The sequence below is a fragment of the Dromiciops gliroides genome, chromosome 3, assembly GCF_019393635.1.
Source record: "Dromiciops gliroides isolate mDroGli1 chromosome 3, mDroGli1.pri, whole genome shotgun sequence".
Taxonomy (NCBI): Eukaryota; Metazoa; Chordata; class Mammalia; order Microbiotheria; family Microbiotheriidae; genus Dromiciops; species Dromiciops gliroides.
This window is the reverse complement of record NC_057863.1, coordinates 5,062,816-5,086,854: the sequence shown is the minus strand read 5'-3', so window position 1 is coordinate 5,086,854 and position 24,039 is coordinate 5,062,816. Positions and strand designations below refer to the sequence as shown.

At 42.3% G+C, this 24,039-nt stretch overlaps 1 protein-coding gene across 4 annotated transcripts in view; it reads right to left on the bottom strand.

The window, feature by feature from the left end:
* Nucleotides 1-24,039, bottom strand: part of FGF12 (fibroblast growth factor 12) — a 591,423-nt gene that overhangs the window by 251,162 nt on the left and 316,222 nt on the right. The window contains exon 1 of one of the 4 annotated variants that reach the window (XM_043992657.1): nt 4,416-6,313. The exons of the other annotated variants lie outside the window; for them this stretch is intronic. Coding sequence (XP_043848592.1) covers nt 4,416-4,614 — 199 coding nt within the window. The 5' untranslated portion in view covers nt 4,615-6,313. Of the gene's footprint in view, nt 1-4,415; nt 6,314-24,039 lie in introns of those variants that run through there. 4 annotated transcript variants of the gene reach the window in all.

The following is a 24,039-nucleotide window of genomic DNA, read 5'->3' as shown; positions in this document are numbered from 1 at the left end:
ATGTACTTCACCAGAGCTAGAAGCCTATTTACAAGCCCTACCTTGACTAGGAGTTCAAGCCATTTGGGAAACATCTTTCCCCTTTCCAATATGAGATGATGACTAGTGGGATTCCATTCACTAGTGTTTAGCTTCTTCAACTCCTCTTTGTCTGTGATGTTTTCAAGTCTCTATGTCAAAGACTGTTTGATAGCAAAATATGGCACAGGAAGATTACCATCCAAAGCCGACTTACCTAGGAAAGCATGAAGGGCACAGAATTCTTTTCAGATAAACAAGATTTGTGTGAGTAGAAAGAGAAAGTGCCTAAGCAAATAAGACCATTGAAACTTCACAAAATGAGTTTTAATTTAGGTTCACTTCCTTGAAGTTTTCAAAGCACAGATCATAAATCAAAGCATTCGGGGAGCTCAAAAAAATGATTCTGATCTGTCGCTTAGTATATGCATCTTATACCATGAAAAGAGGGGAGGCACTTTAGTGAAAGATTGATTATCCTTCAAAATCTAGAAGAAAAAAAGATCCCATAGATGAAGAAAAATGTGATGGTGTTGATTGGACTTTTTCTGCCTATTTGGTTTCTGGGTAGATCTTCTCTCATACTGAGTCACCAAATTTTGGAGTCTGAAGGGACCCCAAAGTCATCTTGTCCACCATATAGTATCTCTAAATTAATCCTTCACCAATTACACACAAGTGCTAGGTTAATGGGAAAATATACGTACATTGCTTAAGGCACCCATGTGTATACTTGAGGGCACATGCATGTAAACGAAAGACACACACACCTATCACTTACTTCACTTTGAATTATATTATTTTCCTGGGAAAATGTCCCCCATTGAACATGTAAGATGAGCACACCATTCAGTAGCTCCCTCACTTCTAGCCAGTTTTGGAGGTTGGGACACTATTCATGTGCTTACCTCTATACTAGCTTTCAGTCATCTTTGCTCACCCACCAGCAATATAGGACTAGTAGGAGAAAAAAAAAAATTAGTTAGTCCTTGTGCCAAAGGAAAACATTAATGCACCAGTGGGGAAGGTCATTGTTGTAGTGGCCAAAAGAGACTACGAACTTCCCAGTTAATTTTGTGGAGATCTTGGCTCACCTTAAATGAGTTTTCCTTAAATAATATCATGTCTAAAACAGCCCTTTTCCACTCAAACACAGACTCCTGAGATCCAGTGGAATCATAAGATGATGAATGATCAAACATAAGTGTTTCCAAGAGACACTTTGTGGCTCAGGAAGTGACTTTGGGAGCCCTCAGGTTTTGTTCCTCAATCCTTCCTCCCAAAGAGATAAAGCTCAACAGGCAACTAATCGCAAGCACTCCTACCTTTCTGTTCAATGTCCCACAATCTAACAAGGTACATGTGAGAGTTCAGGATTGAATGTGATGCTTTCAAAAGCCCGAATGACTGGCACACCTAAATGCCCTCTCTTATCCCCCCAAACAAACATTTATCTGAAAACAGGAATATTACTATTTTATATTAACAAAGAAAACATGACACCTTAGAGTATGGTCATCCAGATTCCTTTGGTTTTGTTTTATATAGTTCTGCACTTCATCTTTCCTCAAAGGGATCCATATAATATACCAAGATTCAGCAATAATTATGTCTTGGCATCTTATACGTAGATGGGTCAAGTGGGAAAGCCAAAATATCGAGCAAGAACAAAAGGAGCTTCTCCGGTCTGTGGGTAAATCACCTGCAGTGGTTCAGCTGCTGGGTGACTGTGGCCTCACTTGCCTCACCTACACTTGACTCAGAATAGAATTAAGAAGGCTTCTTTTCCTAGTAGTTAAAAGACCCAGATCCAAGCAGTCTTCAGCATCCTAGAGAAATGTGTTGTCATGTCCCTCCCATTAACCTTCTTGTGCCATTTGTTACTCAGTTTGTATAGTTCATCCAGATGAAATGGCAAGTTTATGAATGGCAAGTTGGAGGTGAAGAAAGACAGAAAAGGACTGTTTGCCAGAGTGGGGAGGGTGATGTCCCTTCATGGAATCATTCTGAATTTGATCATTCCCCAATTGTAGCAAGTTTTATCTCCCGTCCCTCCCTCTCCACCCCCCAAATAATTAAAAAGCCTTGTCTTGTACTGTGATCCATGCTGCCAGTCTGGAGATTTGGGCTCACTATAAATAGGTTCTCCCCAAGCAATGTGAATCATGGTTGCTGACAGCAAACCAACAGATTCATTATTTTGCTTTGTTAGTATTAAGAATAGCACCCAATCTCTAAACCAGAAAATTTGCCAGTTTGAGAACAGATTAAATCCCTGGGTTTATAGAAGAAAGCATACTGCACAAGTCCTCGGGATGTCTTAACAAGCTTTGACATATTCAGAATATCTTACTGTTTGGCAAACTTCGACTAGAAGAGTAACCTTCAGGAATCTCTCTGAAAAGATACACACTACATGCATGGAGTCGGGTGAGAGGAGAGGGATGCTGTGGTCAGGTGGTCTGAAATTCACTGTTGTCAGAAGATGCTTATGGAAGCATGGCAAGCAGCCGATGACACGATGCCATTCTCCCAGCTTCAGGATTATTTTACTGTGAGATTTCTATTTAGTGTAAGGGGGAGTCCCGCAAAAGAAGTGTGATTTCTTTACTCACATAATTTAATTGATGTATCTACAGGTTAGAAATAAAGCCAAGGGAATTCAGAGCCTTGATGCTTTTTCAATGAACACTGGAAGGAAAAAGCACAAAAAGGGTGGCAGGCCAGTCAAACAGAGGGGTGCTTTTGTTTTGTTTTGTTTTGAAATTTGTCTCAACTCCTTAACTATGGAGTAGAATTATTCAATGTCTTACCAACCACACAATGGGAACAGTTCAAGAATTAATTCCAGGGTTTGGGGAACCAATGGATGAGAGCGTTGTTTTGGTTGAGTAGTTTACATATACCAGGCTGTGAGATGCAGGTAAAAGGGCACTAGATTTTGACTCTCAAGGTTTTGTTTTACATCATGATTCACTTTTTAATTTTTTTAAATATATATTTATATATACTATACATATAACATATTATATGACATAATACACATACAACCACATATATATGTATGTGTATGTATGTATATGTATGTGTGTATGTATATATATATGGCCAGTGGCAAGTAACTTCCCTTCTCTGAGACTCAGTTTCCTCTTCCATAATAGCAATGGGTTAATTCCGTGATCACTAAATTCTCATCCAGCTATAAAATCTTGTGATGCCTGTTTTCTCACTAACACAAAAGAGATAGAATGATTGTTCTATTTAAATTTGATATTAAATGTCCATGACAAATAATAACTTAATCCTCCACTTGCCTTACTTTGGGCAATAATGTTAGTACTTTAAAATCTCTCACCTAAAACTTAAGCTAACTTTGCTAGACTTTCTTAAAGTGACACCTCCATTCAAGTATTTGCCTCATCCAAGTGTTTTGCGGGGGGGGGGGGGGGGGGGGGGGACGGGGCCGCAAAAAGTTAAACTAACCAGCCAAGTTTTTTTTTTTTTTTTTTTTTTTTGTCCCCGACCATCTTTTTCGAAGACAGTAGACTCTATTTTGGCCTCTTCTTAGAAGTCCAGGCAGAAGAAATGAATTCTTATAGTCATGCAATCACACTCAAGCAATCAGATAAGGGAATAAGGATTGAGAGAGCGGGAATTTTGTTTGTTTTGATTCTCCCAAACCCGGACCTAAGGCTCGCCTTGTAAGTAGTGTACAACCTCGTCTAAAATAAGCTGTAAAGGCTCTTGTTTGTCCCATCACACACACACACACACACACACACACACACACACACACACACACACACACACCATTCTCCATTATAGTATTTAATGTATTTAAGTTAAGAAAAGGGAAACCAAGAAGCTGGAAAAAACTCATACAGTGCCTAGCTTTGGTCTCTCCTGAATTGACTTCCTCACCAGGCCCATAGCTGGGGACAGACTGACACTGTTGGCACGCTGTCCTCACCTCCTTAACCAATTTCAAACCCTCAAATACAAAGGGCAGGGGGACTAGAGACGAGCACCTAAGAGAAAGGAAAGACTGTGGGAAGATAACAGCCAAAAGGGACACATTGAAGAAGGACGGGGAATGTGTGGAAAGGCAGACCTGAAAATGAGCTGACAGGACGTTGGACAGAGTCGGGAGGGACTAGGCAAGGAAGGGAAGCAATCAGAGGACAGTTTCAGAAAGGAAATGGGATGAGGAAAGGTGAGGGAAGAAGGCATCCCGGCCCGGGCCTCTGGAGCGCTCTCTATTGCTGGCGCCTGCTGACCCCTGGGTGGGATGGCGAGGGAAGGGACTCATTGGGGACCCGAGTGGTGAGAAAGAGGAAGCTGCTGGGAGTCGGGAGAGGGAGGGACGCCCGCCGCGGGTCTCGCTTGCTGCCACTGACCTGGTCTCCGCCTCACGGGCCTCTTCCGGCCACTGCAGAAACGCACCTTGCTGAACACCCCGAGGACATGCCTCTCGCACAGGGAGCGCCCATCCTTGCTGGGGCTCGAGCGGCGCTTGGAGGCCGAAACCCGATCGCTGTTAGATTCTCTAGCCTGGCGCTTCTGGCGGATCAACGAGCTGGCTATAGCCGCGGCCATCGCGGCTCAGCCGTCGGGGCCTCTCTCCAGCCCCTTGGGGGCTCCTAGGCTGGAAGAGGAAGGAGGGCTGGCCGCCTTCCCTTCGGATCCAATGCCTTTTAACTTCTTTCTACCACCCTTTCCTTCTAAGCCAAGGCAGGTCAGTCAGGACCCCGAAAGTGCCTCGATTGGGCAAAGGGGAGGCAGTAATGAGGAAGCTCTGTGTCGGCTGTAGGAGAGAAAACGGGACGCCCAGCAGCCTACTAATTCAGCCTGAATCCGTGGGCAATTGGGGGGATCTCGAAGTGTTTGGTAGTGGAAACAAAACCAATGTCAATCCGAGTGGATACAGTGAAAGAACGGTGATCTTTCTGCTAGCCGGGGTCACCCCGAACCCGAGTTACTGCCCAAAGATTCCCCCACGCTGGCCCCGAGGTCGTGGAGCCGAGGGACTCGGCTTTCGAGGTGAGGCTGAGGAAGGGTCTTGGCCCAGCTTGCCTGGAGTCCGGTCCGGCCCTGTAGTGTCTGGACACCGAAGTGCTGTCCGAAATATGAAGAGGGCTCCGTCTCCAAACCCCTTCCCTGGGGGTCCCGGCTGACCTCCGCCCCCCAAGCCAAGGGGAGGAAGGGAGAGTTTGATATAAAAACTCTACAAAGCGGTGGGCGCGGGGCGGGCAGCCGTGCGTGCCCCTGGCTAAAAATCAATCAATTAATGAAAAGGCTAAAAAGTGAGTAAAAGGTGAGGGCCTGTAGAAAAGAAACCACCAAAGCTGAGAAAGGAGAGGGAGCCGGCCAGCCGATTAAGTCCCCGCTGGTGGTCTCTGCAAGACCAAAAGAGCCATTCCCCCTAAGTCAGCCAGCGCTACCCACATTGTCCACCTCTCTCTGGGCTTCGGCGGTGCTTGTGTGGACGGATTGACTTAGGTTTTATTCCAAACAGACCTGACAGCCGTGCGTCTAGAAGGCAAAGGCTACCTGGAGGGCTCAGGGTGGGGTGGGGCTGGGAGGGGGTCCAGGTGCTGGTGCTTCACCAGGTTTCGTGTTGCTGTGGCAGCTGTTACCAGCTGTGGGGCTAGTTCCAGGAGCGTCACAAGCTGTGGGAAACTCGATTCACCACGAGCGGTGAAGACAAGGGAAGAAGGGAGAGGGGGAGGAGGGGAGGGACCTTGGGGAGGGAGATCCCCGGGAGCCTAGCGCCCCCGGGAACCGCCCGCCCGCCCCCACGGCGAGGGCACCGGGCGGGGAGGAGGGGATAGGGAGCCCAGTCTGCAGCAGGGAAATCCCTTTCTCCTCCTAGATTAGATCCGCACAGTGGGAGTACCTTCGAGAAATGAGCGTCTGGGAGGGCTTGGCAGGGGAGACCCCTGATCCCCAGCCCAGGAGGAAAAGCTCTGCCCGGGCTTGGCGGGGGCAGTCTCCGGGATGCTGAGCGCGGCCCAGCCCCTCCCGGGCCTCTTTAGCGGGGCTTCCCTGCCATCGGCCGGCCCAGAAGGAGGAGGGCCCTGGCTCCGGAGCGTCCAAGGTTTCAAGGCATCGCCCCGAGGGCCCTGCTCCGTGCCTGCCGGCCTGCCGGCCCACCCGCGGCGCCTAGCCCTTCGCCCCGGGTTCAGAGCAGCGGCCCCGGCTTGCACACGGAGAACAGTCCGCCCAACCGGGAGACCGAGCGGTTAGATCCGAGACGCAGGCGGCCGCGGACGCTCAGAGAGTTCTGCGACCCCCATCCCGGCCCTGGGAGGAAGGTACCACGCGTCCGGAACAGCAGAAGCAGGCGGAGGAAGAGGAGGAGGAGGGGGCGGCTGGCGAGGACGCGCCGGGCACCTGCCCGCTGCGGGCACACATCATCCTGCCCTTCGGCAGCTGCTGGGTTGAGACGGCGGCTGCCAGGCGCGGCAGCTCCCCGAGCGCACGGTACCACATCATCTTCTGGCCCCTGGGCCCTTGGCGTCAGCCTCGGGGAGAGCTGAGCCCCGGAAGACTGCCCAGAGCTTGCTCCCAAGGGGCGCAGGCTGTCCGGGGGCTAGCCCGCCCCGCAGCCCGCAAGAGCCCGCAGCCGACGCCGCCCCGAGCCCGCCCCGCAGCCGCTGGGTGCTGGTGCGGCTCAGCGCAAGGGGCATTCCCGTGTCGGACGGAGAGGAAGCTCCGGGGGATCCATCGACGCCCCCGGGTGGGCGCAGGAGGTCAAGTTCACGCCGGAGCCCAGCTCACTAGAGGCTAAGTGGCGAGCGCTTACTCAGAGCCCAGAAAGGGCTAGCCCGTCCGCCCGACAGACCCTTGGGTGCCCGCGGCAGATCTGACTCGGGTTCCGGCTCCGGCTTCGGCTCTGGCTCGGGCTCCGACGCGGACTGGGGTTCCAGGCTGCTGTTCACTCTGGCTGGGGCTCGCTCTGGTCTCGAAGAGGAAACTCCAGGCAGAGAAGGCTGGCGGGGGCAAAAGACTGGGACTACGAGGTGCGGGGGGGAGGGGGTGGGGGAAGGAGGGGGGTGGAGAAAGGGAAAGCCTTCTGAACTTCTTCCTTGCAGCTTGGGAAAAAGAAAAGGGGGGCAGGGGGGACGGCGTTAAAATCCAGCCGTCAAGAGCGGCTGGGCAGCGAGCGAGCGTGGGCTGCTGTGCCCATTTTCTTCCTGGGCTCCGGCTGATGGCATTGGTCTTCCTCCCCCCTCCCCCAGCCCCAGCGGCTGCCTGTGTTTCCCTCCTTCTCGCCCTCCCTCCCCCTTCTCTTTCTGTGTCTTCTGTCTCTCCTCTTCTCTCTACGCAATCCTACGTGATTGAGGTTTGGATGAGAAATTCTCAGAGGCAGAGCTAGGGAACTGCAGTTCGTGTGTGCTTGCTCTGTCCCCTCCTTTATCGAACTGGAGAGAAAACATCCCCTGCCCAAGACCTGCTGAGGAGAAAAGGGGTCCTGGGCAGTCACAGAAGGGGTGTGTGAGCTGGGGGTAGGAGCAGGGAAGAGAGGGAAGCAGGCTGCCCAACTGCAGGATTGAACACCTACTGTGTGCAACACAGTGATTAGACTAGAGGCTGGAGGTCTAAGAGAGGTAGCAAAAGGGAGAGAGAAAAGGAAACACACACACACACACACACACACACACACACACACACTAAACCGGGCAAGTTCGGATCAATTAACAGTTTCTCTATTTGGGAAGGAACTGGGAATTAGGGAATGGCAAAATGAGTTGCCTTCAGACCACCTGCTGGGCTAACTACTTTTAGTCAATCTCAAAACAGGTAAGTGAAGTCAAAGCAATTCAAATCCTTGATTCTTCCCTGAAGCTACACAAGATTTACTTGACCAAGAGGTGCCACCTAAGGTAAGCATGGTGTAGTGGAAAGAACAATGACTAGGAGCCAAGAAGCCCGCAGTTCAAATTTCTCCTAAACTGTCCAATAGATATATGATTCTGGCCAAATCACTTCTTCATCTCAGGGCCTGTTTCTCTCTGCAAAAGAAGTGGATTCGATTGGATCACCTCAAAAGTGACTTCTAGTTTTATATAAAGCCAAGATCCAGTGCATCTATATGAGTTTGAAGTTTTAGATACCCCCAAGGTCATTTGTGATGACCAATTTAAAAGACAGTGAGAGGGTGTTCTCTCTGTCCTCTACACTGGTCAAAACTACATCTGAAGTTCTAGGAACCACAATGTAGGGCAGGTGTTGAGGAGCCTGGGTGCCTGGGGGAGAGTGATAAAAATGGTGAAGAATTCAAAGAAATGTAGATGTTTAGGCCAGTGAGATGAAAGAATGAAAACATGCTGGGCTGAGGATGAAGGAAAGGAGAGAGAGAGAGAGAGAGAGAGAGAGAGAGAGAGAGAGAGAGAGAGAGAGAGAGAGAGAGAGAGAGAGAGAGAGAGAGAGAGAGAGGCATGAAAGTGAAATAGATTCTCCCCTATGCACATTACCTTATAAGAGGGAACCAGGAACAGTGGGTAGAAACAGTAAAGAAGCCAATCTAGGCTTCAGTCCTAGAGAGAAAAGGGGATCCATATAAGAAGTAGGTATCAATAGAATAGGCTGGGTTTCAATGGGACAATGTATCTTTTCTTAACAGCTACATATGTAGCCTGAGGCCCCTTCTAATTCCGAGATTGGAGCAGAGCATGAGAGAAAGTCTCTGCTGTCTCACCTTCCCTGACACGCAGTTGTTCCAAAGTCCCTAGAATTGTTCTCTGGTTTCATGAGGATACATTTTGGATTCTTTTAGAACAAGGATGTCTCCTATGTCACATATAAATGCAAACAACAAATACAGCAAGATCACATATGGATTCTCCTCATCCTTTATCAAGCAGAGACATAATGCTGAGAGCCATCTGCAAGAGAGTGCAAACTCATTTGCTAGACTACCTAGAGGAGTGTTCTGCAGCCAGATCACACGGGCAAGTGGTGTGTTCCGTTCTGGGCATGGCACATGAAGGACTTTAACAAGCTTGAACACACACTCAGGAGGTTTACCAGGTCTGTAGCCTGACCATGTCATATGAGGATCAGTTACATGAAATGAGAATGCTTAGCTTTGATGAGACTTGAGGAAAAGGGAAAAAAGGTTGTAGAAGAGCTGTTTTCAAGTGTTAGAGGCCAATATGAAAGCAAGGATTACACTGATTCTACTTGGACCCAGCGGACAGAACTAGAGTCAAGAGTGGAAGACAGATAGAGGAAAATTTCAGCTCATTACAATATGGCAGAATTGTCTAACATTTAGAGCAGTACAAAAATAGAATGGAATTCCTCAGGAGGTGCTGAGACACTCCCTGCTGGGGGTCTTCAAGTGGATGCTGGATGTGCCTTGAAGACAATAAACATTCTACTTGAGCCAAGGGTTAGGGGAAAAATGTTTATAGGATTATAGATTTATATCTTGAAAGGTCCTTTGAGACAATCAAGATCTCTCTCACTTTACAGAGGAGAAAACTGAGCTGAGAAAGACTAATTGACTTGCCCAGGATCACAAAGCTAAGTATATGAGTCAGGATTTGAGGTCATGTTTATTTGCTTCCAAACCTAACTCTCCATCCACTGCATCATTTACCTGCCTCAAGAAGTTCATCCAATTCTGAGATTCTAGGAATACACACACACACACACACACACACACACACACACACAGAGAGAGAGAGAGAGAGAGAGAGAGAGAGAGAGAGAGAGAGAGAGAGACTCTAGTGTCTTTTAGAACATATGAAAAGGATATTTGGAATGTAAAACTGAATCCAACAACAATTATTCAATAAGCATTGATGAAGCACCTACTGTACACAATACAATCTGATTGATTCTAGGTGTGTGACCCTGGGCAAGTCACTTACCCTCTTTGTCTCAATTACCTCATTTACAACATGAGCTGGAGAAGGAAATGGCAAACCACTCCAGTATCCTTGCTAAGAAAATCCCAAATAGGGTCATGAAGAATTGGACATGACTTGAAATGATCAAGCAACACTACCAGACTACAGCTTCTAGATGAGGAATTTTATGGTATTTGAACATCAGTAAATAAAATCCCTGTCCTCCAAAAGCTGTCATTCTGGTGGGGACCATCAGTCACCATTCAGATGCAAGAGTTTGCCTGGGGGAAAGGGTAAATTTGCATAGAAGGAAAGCAAGATGAACTTTGCATGTGAGACTGCTTAGGCTAGGAGCTGTGTAGATACCGACTGTCTAGGCAATATGAACCAGATGAATGTTAAGCTGGCAGTTGGGGTAAGAGAATTACAGAATTAGTTTCACAGCTGCTTAGAAGAAGATCAAGTTAAGAACGGGCATCTGTGATGGGAGATTCAGGGCACTCCATAGACAAACAAGGAGGAGAAATCCCCCAGCTTTCAATGACCACTCTCTGTTGTAGCAGCTTGATATGAATGAGAATTAGTGGAATGGTCCACAGTGTTCTCTGACAATAGTTTTGTTAAAATATATATTTGCCAAAAGTGAGACAATTCATTTTGGTGCATATGAGTGGGGGTTTAAAACCAACTGGTGACACCATATGGATGTTATCAATTAAAGACTTGCCCAAATTCAGCAAAGAAAGTTATTTTACTTTAACTAATAGAGTTTGTCCCTGAGTTTAGAGTAAGACAAGAACAGACTGGCTTGCTGAGGACCCTCTGTCTTCAACAAAGCAGGGCCTTCTATTCCCATTCATGGCTGGCCAACTGAGCAGAAAGACTAGGCAGCTTTTATGGGAAAACTGAAATATAAACAGTAGCAAAAGATATTTGGAAGGAATAAGCTGAAAACCTGGAAGGGAACTCAAAGAAGGAACATACCTTCCATCATCTACCCCACCCCTCTCCAATATGGCACCTCTGGGCCAAATGGAGGCAAAAGGACATACTTTCTCACATAAATCTGAATACTACTCTCTGGATACTGAGAAGTGTTGAAACTGCTCTTCTTTGAGCACCTACATCAAATTCTGATCAATTCTCCTCTAACCCCACAATGGATTGATCACTGCCTCATGGAATCAAATTCACTGTAAACAGTTTTTGGTTTTTTAAAAATCCTTCATGTAGCTGACTTTGGTTTGCCAGTTCTATGGGACTATGATGACTTTGAATCGATACATAACCAATGCATCATATCTCAAGGTTTAAGATGGGGTGTGGGGGGAATCAGATAACAATTGTTATTTAAACAGATACTGAAAATCACTTCTGCATTTCGGTAAGTCCAAAGCTACTTGGGTATGTAAAATACATAGAATGATAGATAGATAGATGGATGGATGGATGGATGGATGGATGGATGGATGGATGGATGGATGGATGGATGGATAGATGGATGGATAGATAGATAGACAGATAGATGATGAGTAGATGATGAATGTATGGATAGATGGATGGATAGATAGGGAGATAAAGAGATAGATACTTCTGATAACCCAAACCCCTCACTTCTACTGAATGAGAAGAGTTGTATTTTCTCTAACTCAAAAATCTTTACTAACAGGATGTGTTACTTCTTGTATTCTATAAGATAATCTATTTCATTAAGAAATCACAGGAGCCGTATATTTTCAGAGTGGTTTTCTACTGTTAATTATTTATTCCTCTGGATTCTTTTCCCCATCATTAACTTCATTCTGAAACTAAGGAAGATGAGTCAGGCACAAGAAGTTATGAGGGGTCATAGCTTCGGTGTCCATAAGGTTTTTAGAGGTTAACTTGTTCTAGATAGCCAGAGGGCACAGTGGATAGAGATATAGACCCAGAGTCAGGGAGACCCAAGTTCAAATAATGCCTTGAACACTTCCTAGCTGTATGACCTGAGTGAATCATTAAAATTGTGTCTCAATTACCTCACCAGTAAAATGTAGATCATAACAACACCTTCCTCCTTGGGTTGAATCAAATAAGATAATACTTATAAAGCACTTGGCATGGTACCTGGTACAAAGTAGGAGCTTAATAAATTTGTTTCCCCCCCTTTCTTCCTTCCTCCTGAAAAGCAGAATACCTTTACAACATTCCTCAAAAGGTTGGCAATCATCCAAAAAAAGAGAAAAAGAGCTATTTGTTCAAAAATATTTCTAGCAGCTGTTTTTGTGATGACTAAGAATTGGAAATCAAAGAAATGTCCATCAATTGGGAAATGGCTAAACACAGTGGTATATGATGCTGTTGGAATATTATTGTGCTATGAGAAATGACAATCAGGATGATGTCAGAAAGGCCTGAAAAGACTTGCATGAACTGATGTATCCTGAAGTGAGCAGAACTGAGACAACATTGTGCACAGAGACAACCATATGATTTGATAAAGAACTGTGATTGATATAAATATTCTCAACAATACAATAATCCAAAACAATCCCAAAACACTATCGATGAATCATACTATCCACTTCCAAAGGGGAAAAAAAAAACTGATATTGATGGAACACAGACTGAAGCATGCTATTTTTCACTTGCTTTCACTTTTAAAATTTTATTCATTTTCTTTTTTTTTTTTTGGTTGTTTTTTTTCTTTGTTTGCTTTGTTTTGTTTTTGGTGAGGCAATTGGGGTTAAGTGACTTGCCCAGGGTCACACCCTTAGTGTCAAGTGTCTGAGGTCGGATTTGAACTCAGGTCCTCCTGGATCCAGGGCTGGTGCTTTATCCATTGTGCCACCTAGTTGCCCCCAAGTTTTCTTGTACAAAATGACTAATATGGTAACGTTTTACATAATCACACATGTATAACCCATATCTGATTGCTTGCCACCTCAGGGAGGGGTGAGGGGAAGGAGAGAAGTAGAGATAAAAATTGGAACTCAAAACCATAAATAAAAAATGTTTATTACTTTATAAAAAATGCTGTCAATAAGTATTTGCCTGAAATTCTGCAGGGCTAGTTAGTTTAGTACCTCAGGAGGAAGCCCATTGGGACAATTCTAATTGTTGAAATTGATGCTTTATATTTTTGTTGAGTCATTTCACTCATGTCTGAATCTTTGTGATCCCATTTGGGGTTTTCTTGGCAAACATCCTAGAGTGGTTTGCCATTTCCTTGTCCAGTTCATTTTACAGATGAGGAAACTGAAGTAGTCAGTGTTAAATGACTTGCCCAGGGTCACATAGCTAGTAAGTGTCTGAGACCATATTTGAACTATGGAAGATGAGTCTTACTGACTCCAAGTCTGATGCTCTATCTACTATGCCACCTAGTTGCCCTGACCCCTTGTATTGAGCCAAAATTAGTCTTTCTCCCACTTTACTAAACAGAGAAGCAAAGAAAATAATTGTAGTCCCACTTCCTCTTTACAATACTTCAAATTCTTACCAATAGTGAGTGCTGTTCCATTAACTTTTCTTTCCTCCAGTTAAATTAATATGCATAATCCCCTCAACTAATTCTTTAAAAAAAACATGGTGTCAAGACCTATCTTATCCCTTTTATCCCCCCATGATTTAGGACACAAATATTCTTGTTAAATTAGGGTATCTATATCTGAGTACAGTACTCCAGATGTGATACAATCAGGGTAAGCTTCCTATATTTATCTAAATCCTAATGCCCTAAAACACCAATAGGACATGAGATACCACTCCATGATATTATGTTATTAAATGTTATTAATGTGTAGCATTTTTAAATTATGGGTTTTCAATACTCTAGCATTTGAATTTTTTAAATTAAGTGTGGGTTGTCACATTTATTTTAATTCAATTTTATTTTACATTACTAGGGACATGGTTCTAGCATCTGGAGAATTTGTTGACTGAATTCTCTCATCCTAAATGCTAATAATCCTACCAAAATTTTGGTATCTACAAGTATAATAAATATTTCATCTATGCATGGCATATAGTAAGCATTAAAGAAATGGGTTTATTATTATTAATTAATTATGGCTCCATCCAAGTCATGGATAATAAATATTTAGACAAGGATAGATCTTTCAATGGAAACCTCCATGCAGATGAGGATTATCTCTTTGGGTCCATTTGTTCCCACCACCTGTGGACCCATCTAAATGCACCATCCCTAACTATCTGGTGAGAGTTTCCCACATGCTTTCTGACAGTCCTCATGTATTAAAGCATTCCTCTACTATGCAAGTTTCTACACATGAAAGATGAACATCATAGTTAGTTCAGCACCCAACTGACTAACATCAACTGCTAGGTGGGATAAAGATAAAGACCCAGGATAATGTGAGATTTGGACATTGAGTAATCCTCCCAGAAACAGAAATATAGTTTGTCTTGCATGATTTTCACACTTGTTAACACAATATCTTGTAGTTTGAAGAAACTATATTTAAAAAAAGAATGGGCACACTTACTCTTCTCCAACTTCAAGGAACTAATGTCATTCCCCATGATTTCTTTAATATTTTAAATTGGGGCTATAAATTACAATGAAAAGACTACTGTATCTGGGATCAGAAGACATGCTTTCAAATCCTGGCTGTCAATGACTCGATCACTTTTGGCTAATTATTCCACTTCTCTAAATGATGATGTAGAGATCTATAGAGTGATATCATAGGTCCAAACCACACATTCAATGCTTTCTAGTTGGAGGAAACAAGTTGTCTGCTCTAAAACATTAGAGGGGCTCAGGCTATATGACCTCTACGATCCCTTACAACTCCATTAAGTGGAGTTAGCTGCTCAAACCTGTTCTCTTGGTACTCTGGGAATGTAGTTTGTCAGACTAAGTGGCAAACTCAGTGAGCACAGCATTATGCCAGAAAATAAAATAATTTTTGTTCAATCTTTCATAGTCTGAAGATCATTCCTGTGGATAGTGAAAATAAAGCGAAATAGGAGGGGAGTGATTTTGAATTCTCTGTGATCTGTTGTTATTGCCTTATTTCCACTGAGCATTAATTGTTTCCCTTCCTAAACCAGCTAAAAAGTAAATTTTGTTGGCCTTCACATTCATCACATTACAGCTCATTTTAGGCTTTTATCTTTGTGATATCCAGAAATAGAGACATGGTGTCAGGGTTCGGAACCAATTGTAACATTCATCTACTGTGCTCTAGAAACTTTCACTGTTAGTATGGTCTAGTAGTATCTAGAACTTGGACTCAGGAGAACTTAGGTTCAAATCATGCCTCAGACACTAGTCAATGGACAAATCACTTAAAATCTCCTAGCTTCAATTTTCTCATCTCTAAAAAGAAGACAATTTAAATGTAAGACTTACCTTCCACAGACTATTATTAGAATCAAATGAAATAACATGTATAAAGCATTATTGTAAACTTTAAAATACTGTATAAATGTAAGGTACAACTTCTATTGATCAGTTGCACTGCCCTACTCCAAATATCATTGGGGGAGATCACCTAAAATTGTATTTATAAGTTAGACATGAAATTAAAGTCAATTTCCCAATAAGCAAAATGATATTTTTTTTGGGGGGGGGAAGTTCGTTTTTTAATTTCCAAAATATTTTATCATGAAAACAAAAATTATTATTTCCCCCTAAAAATTCCTAGAATGTTTGGCTAAGCAAGGGACTTACCCATAACTATGTATAATGTTTTATACTAATCAGTGTACATATCATACGCTCCACTGCATCCCCTAATAGATGATAGGATTTTGTAGGGAAAGAAATGACATATTTGTTTCCCCAACATCTAGCATAATACTTGGGACACTTAAGGATATGGTTGGTTCAATTAAATTGGATTTTCATGTCATCTTGTTAAGAAAAATGGGAGCTTGTACAAATTAGCCCCTTCCTTTAGCTCAAGATTACTGTGAGGACATGGGAGAATCTATGAGAGATGGGAGCACTTTGGGTTACTCAGGACAAAGGATCTACATCCACACTGAAAGGTTATTGTTACACTGTGTAATTTCCAACCTTTCAGTATGACTTATGGGGCACAGTTATTATCCTCACTTTTATAAGGGGGCACCAAACACTGGCAAGTCAATTGGCTTCCCTCAGGTCATTGTCAAAGGCAAAACTGCAATTAAAATCAGTGTCTTTTAATTTCCATATACTATCCTTGAGCTAAAGGGTAAATTGTCATTTTAAAAAAATAGGGTTCAATCTTTAAGTAAAACATAGAATATAATAACTAAAGCAAGACTCCAAACCAAGATGTGATCTAGCAAAGAAAAAAATATTGTCGATTCATAATATATAGATGCTTGCTACAAATTATAGAACTTGTAGGACAAATGTGCGTGTGGCAGTTCTATGCCTTATCATTTACTTATGAGCATAGTGACTATTATACTGACTGAAAATAAAGGGTTAAACTTAAGAAATGTGAAGATGATTTTAATTACTCCTTCTGCTTGTTGCCTAACACATACATATGTATGTCTATATTAGAAAAGGATAAAAATTCATAGTTTGTAGCTTTTCAGGACAAAAATAATGGCAAAATTATATCAAGGTCAGAATTCAGTAGAATATATCAAGGTAGGTAGCTGCTTTCTATTCTGGCCTTGAAGTGAAAAAACACTTGTATGTTGCCTCACACATAACCTATGTGACCCTGGGTAAGCGACTTAGAATCCCTCATCTGGAATTTTCTCACTTGTAAAATGAGTACATCCCCCAGAGAGTTTGGATGAAGACTACATGTGGTTAAATATACATATATAGCTTTTTTTTTTTTTTTTTTGGTGAGGCAATTGGGGTTAAGTGACTTGCCCAGGGTCACACAGCTAGTAAGTGTTAAGTGTCTGAGGCCGGATTTGAACTCAGGTCCTCCTGACTCCAGGGCCGGTGCTCTATCCACTGTGCCACCTAGCTGCCCCCATATATAGCTTTTTGAAAATTTTAATTTGTTATATAAGTGATGTTAATAATAATTATTATCATCATATCATTCAAAGCAGAGAGAGTAATAAATAAGTACAAATTAAAAGAGTAAAGATGAATGTATGTATTAGTTGACCTTGCTCTTTTTGGGGATAGGAAATTCTAGTGGAGAAATACTAAGGAAGAATTCATTCCCTACAGGTATGGAGATAAAAGACAGCTTGCCATTCTTCTAGAGATAATTAAAATCAAGAGCTAGAAGAGATAGAGCTACTAAGAAAACAAACTGGAAGAACAGACTGTCTTCAAAGGATAAATTCCCCCCTTCTATAAAAAGAGGCTTCTTTCTTCTCTCCATGCTTAGCCTTCCCCCAGATGCTCAGGACTACTTTTAAAAATTACCTTATATGGTCTTTGGCAGTGTTTCAGGGAGGTTTCTCTTCAGAAAGGCAGTATGGTATGATGGATAGAGAAGTAGTCTTTTAGTCAGGAGGTACCTGATTTCAAGACTCATCTTACTGATACCTGTGATCCTGGACAAGTCATTTAACTTCTCATTCTCCTGGGCAGCTCTCATTGACTCTAAGTCGTAGAGCCTGCACTATCTGGCATTGGTAGAAACATTTCTTTAAAAAGAGTTCCCTTACAATCATATCACAAGTATAACAGACTGATGGAAATATTAGACAGACAGACAATATACTTGTTACATATGTTCATATATATGAAAATATTATCTCTAAGTTCCTTGAGGGCAAGAACTTTCCTTTTTATTTTTGTTCTAGTAGTACCTAAAATATAGCAGGCACTTAATAAAGGCCCATTTAGGGGATAATGTAAACAGAGACATAGAATAAAAGTATATTTCTCTAAAATGGGCATTCAGTAGAACATTTCTGTTATCCCTAATGTTTAATAGTAATCAATAACCTTCATTTAAATGCATTTGAATACAGCAAAATGTGTCCAAGTATATGTGATTCCAGACAAGGGGTAGAGTCAGAATTAGGGTGAATGGTTTCCTAGTGTAGCTCTGTACACTGTACACTGCCACTTTTCAGATCTGGACCTTCCGGTCTTAGTTGCCTGAACCTATAGAGGTTAAGTTACTAGCATATAATCACAGTCAGGATGGATCAAGGGCATGACTTGAACCCATTTCTTCAAGACCCTGAAGTCACCTCTCTGTCTGCTAGCCACCCAGACTCTCTGAAGGCAAAGCAGCCTGTCACACTGCACAGAGATAATTGAGACTGATTCTTGCCTTTGATGAAACTTAACTTGGATAGTTTGAGATAGGTCATATTCACAATTATTATACAAAGTTGTACAAAATGAAGGAAGTATACAAGAGAGATACAAAGAGAGATCAAAGGAGAGAAGGATCACCAAATGAAGATTATACAACTATCCTCTTTTTTTCCAAATAAAGAAACTGGGTCTTAGAGACCCATATGGTCACATGCCTAATTGGTAGAATTGAGCCAAACCAGTGAGCTTCTAACTACAAGTTTGAAGCTATTTAGAACTGTGGGATGTCAGAGCTGGAAGGGATTGTAGAGATCCTCTTATCCAATTTCTCTATCTTCCTGATATAGGAAATGCTCTCCAGAAGAGAAGTGACCTGACCAACGTCACCCAGGTACTGGCTTGCAGAACTGGAATTTGAATCCGGATTGTCTGATGCTGAAGCCAAAACTTCTTTATTGCATTATTCTGAACTATGCCATTCTGCCATCAAGGATGTTTTATATCTGTGTATATGGGAAAAGTTTTCCATAGATCAGTCCCCAGGTTATGTAATTATACCTTTTGATTTTTTTTTCCACTGGGGAAAGGAATAGTGGTAAAGACTGCACACCCTTGTTTATTTTGTTCAGTCTCAATTTCCCAGGGTCCTGCTTAAAGTTCTGCATCCCTTCTGCACAGCTATACTTCCCGCAGGAGGAAGGAAAAGGACATGGCAAGAGGAAAATGACCATTTCAGAATTGGTAAGAAGAATGCATACCCTGTTCTCACCCCAAACCAGAAAGATGAATCTCTAAATGTGACTGGAGTGAACTTGAAATAGTTCAACAAGTTTATTCTCTGGGTCCCATTATCACCATTTTTGAGTTTACAGCAGCTCCCCTTGTATTAGGGTTTTCTTGTTATTCACAATTTGAGCTTCTAATTCATCAGAAAGTGCCCATATCTCCGTTTCTGCTCCAGAAAGCCTATATCAAATGACGAATGTGTGATAAATATCATTAAACATCTCAGTCTTTTGTAAGTATCCTTTATGTTATCACCCATGATGACACAGCCCAAACAGCTTCCTGCACTTGGGGAAGATTATGGTGATGACATTTAGAATCATTGAAATGGGGGCAGCTAGGTGGTGCAGCGGATAGAGCACCAGCCCTGGATTCAGGAGGACCTGAGTTCAAATCCAGCCTCAGACACTTAACACTTACTAGCTGTGTGACCCTGGGCAAGTCACTTAACTCCAATTGCCTCACGAAAAAAAAAAAGTCATTGAAATGAATGTATGTAATATAACTCTATCAAAATAAATATTCAAATGTGTATGCAACAGAGTAAAGGCTACATCACACCTCTGTACCACCCTTCACCTAAGAATCTCTAAATGACAAATTTAAATTTATGAAACAGCATTACTTTTAAAGATAGAAGAGGCAGCTTTGAAAGAACTATAAAATTTCATCTCAGCCCAACTTGATCCAGAAATAAGAAAAGAAATAAGGACAATTAGGTGCTAGGTGGTTACACGGAGTCCAATTTTAAGTTTTCATGTGAAATTTGGGCATCACATGGAAGCCACACTTAATATTTTATATGCAGGGTATTTTGACCTAGGAGGGAAATGTTCAATCCTATTCTGAAAAAAAAAAATGCTACTACAGTCACTTGGCCAAAGAGAAGAGCATTTATTGTATTGAAAAGCTATTTCTTGAGTACAAGTACTAGCTTAGAAATGTTGCAGTTCCTTGGAAGTTATAAAATGAAAGAACAGGATCAATTTCCAAAGATATATTTTGAAAAGGTTTGGGGAACAGAGGTGGGTAAGTTCCTCCCTGAAAAAGGCCAATGAGGAACATGTTTTAAGCTATGCCTTTGTTAGCAAAGGCTCTCGAAAAGTGATTAATTAACCTGAACGCTAAGAGGTCAACCCCACCCTTCCTTAATAGGGACTTGCTCAAAGAGCAATCTATCACTCAGCAACAGGGCTGAGTGATAAATAAATAACAAACAAACAAACAAACAAATAAATAAATAGCTACAATAATCCTGGAATCAGAACTCCAGGAATTCTGAAAAACAAGATGTTTCCTGTTACTAAATGGATACTTGAACCTATATTTGTATTATGAATAGAACTTACAGGAATGTTTCAAGGAAAGTCAAGAACATACATGCAAGAAGTGGGAACTGGAGTTAGCATTGCATGACATCGCAAACCATTAAAAGGAGATTCAACTCAGCTGATCATGGTCATATTGATGGAAAATAGACTGCTTGGAGGAGAAATGTATGTGTGCCTATATAACATATCTCTAGTCATAGATGGTCATCGTCATCACCAACAAAACCATTAGAAACTTTCCTACCACTAATTGTCATCATCAATGACTTTGAAATAATGTTTTGTTTTGTTTTGTTTGGGGGGCAATGAGGATTAAGTGACTTGATCATACAGCTAGTAAGTGTCAAGTGTCTGAGGCTGCATTTGAACTCAGGTCTTCCTGAATCCAGGGCTGGTGCTTTATCCACTATGCCACCTAGCTGCCCAAAATAATGTTTTAAGGTTTCCAAATGTTTTCATATATTATTTAATTTGAACACAGTTGTATATATTATTACAAAATAGAGGAAAACATCAGCACTAAACAATCAAATCTCTCCTTTGTTGCTTTATCTGGGACTGTGCAAAGAATAGCAACATTGGTTTATCCCCCTGAGTTTTCAGACTCTTGTTCAGTCATTGGTGATCACACAGGATCCCATCCATAATGTTGACATTCCATCTTTCCACATCAATAGAATTTACCCCTTCTCCAAGTTTTCTCTTTCTATTGAGGATACCACTATCATTCTATTCAATCAGATTCACAACCTGAGTTATCTTTGACCCATTCAGCTCTATTTCCCCATATTCCATGCTATCAGTTGCTAAGTCTTGCTAATTCCAACTCTACATAGTCTCTCATATGCAATCTCCATCTCTTCCACTCAACCGTCACCATTTTAGCCATTGATATGGACAAATGCAATAGCTTCCTACTTGTTCTCTCAGATTCAAATCTCTTTTCTCTCATTCATCCTCTATACAGCTGAATATAATCTTCCTAAATACCAACATGATACATCAATCCCACAGTCAAGACTCAATGTAAATGTCATATTGTTCACTAGAATATAAACACACTGAGGGAAAAACTTGGTTTTAGTTTCTGTTTTGTTCTAACATTTGGTATGATGCCCTCCTCATAGTCAACAGATAATAAATATTGGTTTTATTGAATTTAGCCACCCTTCTGACAAGGCTTATTCAACATCTCTTTACAAACTAATCTGTCTCCAGCCCATCTGGTCCCCAACACCAATATCTTAACATTATTTTTTTTTTTACTATGTTGGTGAAGATATTAAGCTTCTACATGTTAAGATTTCTAATGAGTGACTACCATTTAATGACTACCCTTTACTGTAGGTCAGGGTGGGCCAACTGCAGACTTTTTTATGGTTTTCAAAACCAAGCTCAATTTGCAGGCTATATGAAAGTGAGCAATAGGCCAGATTTGATTTCTAGGCCAAGATTTGCCAATGCCTCTTGTAAACAAGCATCAGCAGCACTGTGAATTTACATGTTTCTGCCCTGATCTTTCACAATTCCCAGACACAATGTAGTGGTTATCTCAGTCCCATCTGTACAACACTGACCAATGACAACATGCCCATTCGTATATAGAGCTGCACATATATGTGTATAATGACTGTACATATGTGTTTATATGCATATGTATGCAGGCTAGGTATCTGCATGCATTTCATGTGTGTAGATGTATGTCTTCACATAGCTATACATATGTATGTGTGTACATATGTGTGTGTATGCATGCATGCTTGCATGCATGACTAGGTCTCTATCACACCCAGTATGGAATCAGAGGGGTTCCTCATGGGCCCAGCCTATATCTGATGGGCACAGAAGTTTAACTTGTTTTATTTCTGACCTAGAACAGGCTATTCCTCTGTAGGCAGCCTGGTAAACCCCTTTCAAGGTTCACCATAACAAGGACCCAATTGGCTTAGTCGACTACAGTTCTGAATTCATGAACTCAAGAGATTTACCAGTCTTATCCTCTAAGTGGCTTGGATCACAGACGTGTGCCACAGTACCCAGCTTCATATACACTTTTTTTTCTTTTCTTTTTCTTTTTTTGCAGGGCAGTGGGGGTTAAGTGACTTGCCCAGGGTCACACAGCCAGTAAGTGTCAAGTGTCTGAGGCTGGATTTGAACTCAGGTACTCCTGAATCCAGGGCCAGTGCTTTATCCACTGCGCCACCTAGCTGCCCCCATAATTTGTTTTGTTTTGTTTTACGGGACAATGAGGGTTAAGTGACTTGCCCAGGGTCACACAGCTAGTACTTGTCAAGTGTCTGAGGCTGGATTTGAACTCAGGTCCTCCTGAATCCAGGACCTGTGCTTTATCCATTACGCCACCTATCCGCCCCTCATATACATTTTAAGAGAACACACACACACACACACACACACACACACACACACACACACACACATTCAGAAGCCTGGTGCTATACAGAGTTTTCAGAGGCTAAAAGTCTCTTACTACTGATAAATGTTGAGTAGAAAGTGTTACCTGATTCTATTAATGCACCTGTGATGATGGATGCATATCTATCCATATCTGACAGGTTTTGGTACTCTGGAGCAACTGTAGCCAGGGTTAAAGGTTATTTGTTTTCCCTTCAATGCTTACTTCTCCTTCCATCAGACCAAACACAGCTTCTTTTTGCCAAAAGATCAGACCAGCCAGAGAAGGAGGACATTTTGCCAAAGATCTCATTTTCTGCATCCTCATTTCAACCCATTTTTCTATTTAGACAGTTCTGCTCACTTGGACAAGCAAAATATTTTGGTAAGAATCCTAATGAAGTCATTTAGCTTCTCTGATTAAAAGTGCTGCTTGGGTTTTGGTCAGTCTCCTTTGTTTCATGGGCACCAGCCACTTTCAGAAAATGTTGACTGCCAGTGTGGCACATTGTCAAGACCTCTGATTAAAACAGTTTGCATGAGCTTCAAGTTTAGAAGCATTGAGAGGCCTGACATTTCTTGAGGGAATCACTCATGTATTAGGCATCTCCTTAGACATTTCTACAGGAATGAGCTCTGGGTTTTGCACATAGAGAAGGTCAATAAACACTTGTTGACTGAAGAAACAATTATTTTCTGTATACTACTAGTTACTTCGAGTGCACTCCACATGCAAGTTATATCTTAAGGAGCAAGCAAATATCCAGGAAAGCTAAATCAGCCTTCAAGTGCCAAGTAACAGGCCAGAAAAGAATTACAAAGCAGAGCTTCCTGAATTCAGCCACTGTTGGTTGATCCTCCTTACCTGTGAGCTACACTTAGGAACTAATGCTTTGGGATGGCCCACTCTTGCAACCCAGTTAGGAAAACCACATTTGTTATTGTGAGTGAAGGTTATTTTTCTAAAGGTCAAGGTGATCTAGAAGCAGCAAACCATAGGAAACACTTCTCTCTCTCTCTCTCTCTCTCTCTCTCTCTCTCTCTCTCTCTCTCTCTCTCTCTCTCTCTCTCTCCCCTTCTGTCTCTGTGTCTCTGTCTCTATCCTCCCTCCTTCCCTCCCTCCCTCTCCGTGTCTCTTTCTTACTGAAAAGACCTACTTTTTTCAATACCAAAGTCTAATGGAAATATACATGGGAAAAAAACACCTGGGCCGTACATATCACCAATGAGAGCTTCTACATGAAAATCATCATTTAAAAACAACAGCAACAACTTCAATGTCATCAATCCCCCCCCCCCAAAGGAGAGGTAGATTGGTCATGCTGTAAGAGGTACAGCCAACAGACAGAATGCTTCACTGGGATTTTTGTGATGATAAAAGACCTAGAAGGGTTGGATCTTCTGGGATGATACTTTACAGGAAAATTATGGAAAGATA